Source organism: Lampris incognitus, chromosome 1 (genome assembly GCF_029633865.1).
Source record: "Lampris incognitus isolate fLamInc1 chromosome 1, fLamInc1.hap2, whole genome shotgun sequence".
In the NCBI taxonomy this organism is placed as follows: domain Eukaryota; kingdom Metazoa; phylum Chordata; class Actinopteri; order Lampriformes; family Lampridae; genus Lampris; species Lampris incognitus.
The window spans coordinates 143,269,602-143,275,652 of NC_079211.1; the positions used below are offsets into that span (position 1 = coordinate 143,269,602).

Sequence of the window (6,051 nt, forward strand, 5' to 3'; positions counted from 1 at the left end):
CATTCCCGTAACAGGGAACTCTTGGAAAAATCTCTTTGACATTCAGTAGCGTAACACTCGGCGTCAGTTTGTCCCGTGTGGTTGTTTCCTTCAGAATCTGCACATCCTATATCATTTAGGTTTTCACATACCAGGAATTTGACTTGACGGGCTGCCCTTAAAACACACTAAAACAGTAAACAGAGTGAATAATGCCATATATTTGTGTGTAAATTTAACAACCCCCCCCACCCCCACCCCTGCGTCCTGTCTTATGAAAGATATGACTTCCTCCTGCAGAGGGAGATAGTGGGGTAGAGCCACGGGCCCTGGTGTGTCTTAATGCTCCCACTTCAAAGACAGAAAGGCCTTCCCACTTTGTCCACCGGGCTGCTAGACCCCCCCCCCCCTCCCAGTCCTCTGTGCGGAGTGGGATTAGACGCTCTATTGTATCTCCTCTTTGAACCTCACTAGGTGGTGCCAGAGGGTACGGACAAATGGAGCATTGCAAAGAGGTCTGCTTCATTTCCCCCCCCCCCTTTTTTTTTTAAACCTTTATTTACTTGGGGTATGTTCGCTGAGACTCTGTGCACTTTTTTTCCCCAGCAACGCCGCAGCTATATGCACACAAAATGCAATTACACATATTCACACCTGGGCCCCGCTCGGTCGTGAGCACGCCGCCTGGCTGCCGTGCCGCTCTTTTGAAGCGGTTCGGGGTTAATTGCCTCACCCATATTAATATTCCCAGTTTGTGCAGGAATTTGTACCGTCAACCCCTCCGTTCGCAAGCCGGCCCCACAAATCTTCAGGCGACGGTTGCCCTATTTGAAGCTTCAGCCATTTTTTTTTTTGGGAATGTGACAGAGTACTTGGAAACCGCTGTGGTGGAGAAGGAGAAAGAACAGCCCTTCTGTCGTGAGTACTGTCTTGTTTTATTAATCCAGTCTGTGCTCGCACCGCAGTCACACATCTGTCAACCTTTCACGTGGGCACTGAGTTGCACGGCGCCCCCAACCGCCACGCCATTAAGGATGTGTTTTGTTTTCGCATTTATACCTCCAGGTACACCTTGATGAGCTCCCCGGCAGGGTCGGTGTGTCGATGACCTGGCTGTTAAAGGACCACGGTGCGAAGAATAGTGCCGTTTTTTACCCTTTCCATCACTATGAGGTCAGCATCACCGGCACGGCGAAAACACGACTCCTCAGATGGAGCCGAAATATTTCTTATGAATGGTGTTCAGCAACTGAGGTTAAGCAAATATTTCAGAACATTTTTTTAAATGTGACACGGCAGTACAAAATTCACGGCTGTGACTTCTATATAAATACCAAGTTATTTCAGAGTTTTTTTCAACAAGTGCTCCAACTTTACACGAGCAAAAAAAAAAAAGGAAGAAGAAGTTTCTTCACAGCAGACCTACAGCACCGAGCTGTTTCGAGACGTTTGCAATTTTTCGTTAAACTCGGTTTTTGACTTTCGGAGGAGAGCTCAGTTCGGCCTTTTCTTCGGGCACCTTTTAGACATGACAGACATGGATACTCCTCCAGGCAGACCTTTAAAAGCACGAACAAGAGTTTTCCAGAAGCTCTTTTTCCCCATAGACCAGCACCAAGGCACTGACGGCAGTATAGATGGACGTGACGAAGAAGGTGAAGCACGACAGCATCCTCGTGGTTAACCGCGATCTGATCGTGTACATAAAGGTCGACCACTAGGAAGCAGAGGAACACAAGCACCAGGCTCAAAGTCATCTGGATCACCCTCATTTGAGTACCAAATTTGGACCCCGTTGGTGCTGGCCTTCACGTTGTGGAGATGGATAAGCCGGGTGAGCAGATATGGAGAGCCATCCATCCATTGTCCAAACTGCTTATCCTGCTCTCGGGGTCACGAGGATACTGAAGCCTACCCAACAGTCATTGGGCGGCAGGCGGGGAGACACCCTGGACAGGCCGCCAGGAGATGCAGCGTGTACCTGATCGCAGTACATCAGCTGCGATCAGGTACATGGCCTCATACATCTGCCCAGGGGTGGTGTTGGGCACCAAGACCCCACAGTCTTTGTTATTCATGGTGTTACTGTCAGGGTGGAGGACCACTATCGTTGGCATGCAGGTGCTCAGACCGCACAAAGGAATGAGAAACACCACTACGGTCAGGTGTTTGAGGATGGCAGCTCGTATCTTTGTGTAGCACCGATTGGGTGTCGTCACAAGCTTGGCCCTGTAGTAGAAGGTCAGAATGGGAATACTTTATTCATCCCCAAGGGGAAACTGGGTTCTATTACAGACACTCACACTCTAATAACTAAAAACTAACGAGATACAAGATAAGAAAATAGAAACAGAAACCAATAGAAATAAAAGATAAATAAGACATAGAAATAAGAGCAAAATAAGAACAAATATATCAACAAGCGGCACAAACAAAACTCGACAATGACCGTTCACTCAGAGTGTCTGACAGTCTGGGTCTGAGGGAGGAGTTGTAGTTTGATGGCCACAGGCAGGAATGACCTCCTGTGGTGCTCTGTGGTGCTTTTCGGCAGAATGAGTCTATTACTAAAAGTACTCGTGCGCCCAACCAGCACGTCGTGGAGTGGGTGGGAGACATTGTCCATGATGGCACATAATTTCAACAGCATCCTCCTCTCAGAAACCGCCGCCGGAGGATCCAGTTCCACCCCCACGACGTCACCGGCCTTGCGGATCAGTTTATTGAGCCTGTTTACATCCGCTACCCTCAGCCTGCTGCCCCCCAACACACAACAGCAAACAGGAGAGCACCGGCCGCCACAGACTCATACCACATCCTGAGCGCCGTCTGGCAGATGTTGAAGGACCTCGGCCTCCTCAGAAATCCAAGTGGGCCACATAATTGTGAACATCTGACTGAAAAGCAACAGTAGCAGGATTGCGTAAGACGTCTGGTCAGTGTGGCAGTGTCTGTCTGACTCATCCATGGTCATCCACATGTAACAGCAACCGGTGAACGCCGCCAGCCACAGAGAGCGCTGTAATGACGGTCTCGCTGGGGTCCACTGGTTTTTTGCCCGTACTTCCTCAGACTCATCCGGAGGATATATGAATTAAAGAACACAGCCACAACAGCTACGAGACCTGTCAACACCCAAATGGCCGACTTGTTTGTGCCCAGCTATTGTTTTCATAAAACAACATGGCGGAGGTGTCAGAGATGTAAATCCTTCTCCGAGTGAGAACGGACCGATAACCAAACCTCTCTGTGGTGCCACTTATCCCAGTGTGTGGAGAGGCCGAGCGTTGCTCGTAGCATTTGAAGTTTGTGTGCTGGCAAGAAGCCAATTATTTTTATAGACAATTCTTCATGTCGACCACAAATGGGAATCGGTGATGTGACGTTACACAGCCCGGAGAAAAGACTGGCGCTTTTCAGCACATGTGCTGCTGCCGAAGAAACTTGTTTCCAATTTCTTGTGGTCAGAAAAACAGAAGACAACGTGTGTAATCTATATTTCATGAGTTGACATGAAAATGAATCCAGGGCGAGAGGGAAGGAGCAATTAGATTAAGAAAAAGTGGCAGCTTCACCTCGGAAAGGGATCCCTTTGGGCTGGATGGAGCGTTTCGTTATTCCCAGCTGGGCTCAAGTTTTCTTTTCATCCTCCCCCTTTTTCCCTCTCTCAAACTTTGGCTAGGTTGTCTGATTCAATAGCTCTGGCTGTAGGTGACGATGAAAAGCCGTTCTCTTCTCAAAGCTTCACCCATTACGATAACCACACGCCGAAAGAGACGAGCCATGAGGAGCACGGCAAGGTGGCCTGCTTAGAGTTTAGTGTGTCCTGTCTGGAATTCATATGTAGGCTTAAAGCAGGATTTGCATCAGAGAGGGCAATAGGTGGCAGTGGGCCGGCGTTTGCATAGGTGTGCGGTCAAGAAGGATGCGTGCTCCTTGTGTGTACCCGGCGAAGTTGCCGTACTGTAATCGGTTCACCTTGACGGCTCAGCTGGTTGCACTCCAAGAGGGTTGGTAGAAACCCCATGTAAATACCCATCCCTGGAGCCCGGCCACATGTTTTACCAAACGCCAAATCAAACACGCCTGAGAGGGGGAAAGCAAATCAGTGTCGAATCACCTTCAAGAGTCGTCTCGCCGAATGCAGCACCTTATCCCGGTGGTTTTACTTCGCTGTGTGTTGATTTCTGATGAGATGTTAAGTTGAAGAGCCTCTCTGACTGTGTTTGAATTGGGCGCGTCACTCACACAGGCGGATTATGAGACAATGGACCCCTGGGCACGGACGCATGAAAGCCCCCCCCCCCCCCCCCGCTGGTACAGTGACTTGCAGCCAACATCACAATACCTAAATTCACCTGGACCTCAACAGGATTTACAGTGAACATGCACACAATATATATATATATATATATATATATATATATATATATATATATACACTACCGTTCAAAAGTTTGGGATCACCCAAACAATTTTGTGTTTTCCATGAAAAGTCACACTTCAGAGGACAGCACAAACAGGCTCTAACCAGAGTAGAAAAAGAAGTGGGAGGCCGCGTTGCACAACTGAGCAAGAAGATAAGTACATTAGAGTCTCTAGTTTGAGAAACAGACGCCTCACAGGTCCCCAACTGGCATCTTCATTAAATAGTACCTGTTAGAGCCTGTTTGTGCTGTCCTCTGAAGGGAGTAGTACACACCGGTGTAGGAAATCTTCAATTTCTTAGCAATTTCTCGCATGGAATAGCCTTCATTTCTAAGAACAAGAATAGACTGTCGAGTTTCAGATGAAAGTTCTCTTTTTCTGGCCATTTTGAGCGTTTAATTGACCCCACAAATGTGATGCTCCAGAAACTCAATCTGCTCAAAGAAGTGCCCATCCAACCAATCCAACTTGTGGGAGCTGCTTCTGGAAGCGTGGGGTGCAATTTCTCCAGATTACCTCAACAAATTAACAGCTAGAATGCCAAAGGTCTGCAATGCTGTAATTGCTGCAAATGGAGGATTCTTTGACGAAAGCAAAGTTTGATGTAAAAAAAATCTTATTTCAAATACAAATCATTATTTCTAACCTTGTCAATGTCTTGACTCTATTTTCTATTCATTTCACAACATATGGTGGTGAATAAGTGTGACTTTTCATGGAAAACACGAAATTGTTTGGGTGATCCCAAACTTTTGAACGGTAGTGTATATATATATATATATATATATATATATATATATATATATATACATACAGTGCTGCTTGAAAGTATGTGAACCCCTTGAGCAGTTTAGATGTTTCTGTTGTTTTACCATGATTATCTTATTCTATCATCACCAGTTTTTATGTATGAAATGTCAGATATATGTTTATCAGTTGCATGTACTTGTTTAGTGGGACTTGTTTAAGTAGCCCAAAAACTACATGAAACATGGAATTAGTGTATGTGCAAAAGTAAGTGAACCCCCAGCTGCATTGGTTAAGTCAAGCAGGTAACAGGCTCGGGTGAAACACATTTGGGTGCTTAATTAATCATTTAAGCAGACCAATGAAATGAGACATCCTTGGGAAAGGGTTTGGCCTTCACTAATTAAAAGAGAGAGGAAACCAACCAAACCACTGTGGTCCCATACAAATCAACAATGCCGAGAGCAAAGGAGATATCCGAGGACATGAAGAAGAGGGTAGTGACAGCCCATCAGTCTGGGGAGGGATATAAGACCATCTCCAAAAGATTCCAGCTCCATCCATCCACTGTAAGACAAATACTTTACAAATGTAGGGCCTTCAACATGACAGCAACTCTGCCTAGAAGTGGACGCCCATCAAAACTATCACCCAGAAGCACCAGAAAAATAATAAATCAGGTAAAGGCCAACCCACACATCACCTCTAGAGAGTTGCAGACCTCTCTGGTAGCATCTGGGACAAATGTGCATGCGTCTACAATCAGACGAAAATTGAATAGCCATGACATTCATGAGAGGGTTGCTAGAAGGAAGCCTCTGCTCTCAAAAAAGAACAAAGCTGCCCGTTTCAACTTTGCCAGAGAGCACTTGGACAAACCAGAGGCCTTCTGGTAGT

At 46.5% G+C, this 6,051-nt stretch overlaps 1 protein-coding gene across 1 annotated transcript; it reads right to left on the minus strand.

The window, feature by feature from the left end:
• Positions 1 to 534: 534 nt before the first annotated feature.
• On the minus strand, positions 535 to 4,018 carry LOC130112627 (uncharacterized). Its single transcript, XM_056280079.1, is given in 12 exon segments — positions 535 to 596; positions 1,499 to 1,541; positions 1,543 to 1,581; positions 1,583 to 1,636; positions 1,638 to 1,767; positions 1,769 to 1,806; positions 1,808 to 1,851; positions 1,961 to 2,230; positions 2,848 to 2,963; positions 2,965 to 3,042; positions 3,044 to 3,141; positions 3,926 to 4,018. Coding segments are annotated over 12 exon segments (1,065 nt in total).
• Between the last annotated feature and the right edge of the window lie 2,033 nt (positions 4,019 to 6,051).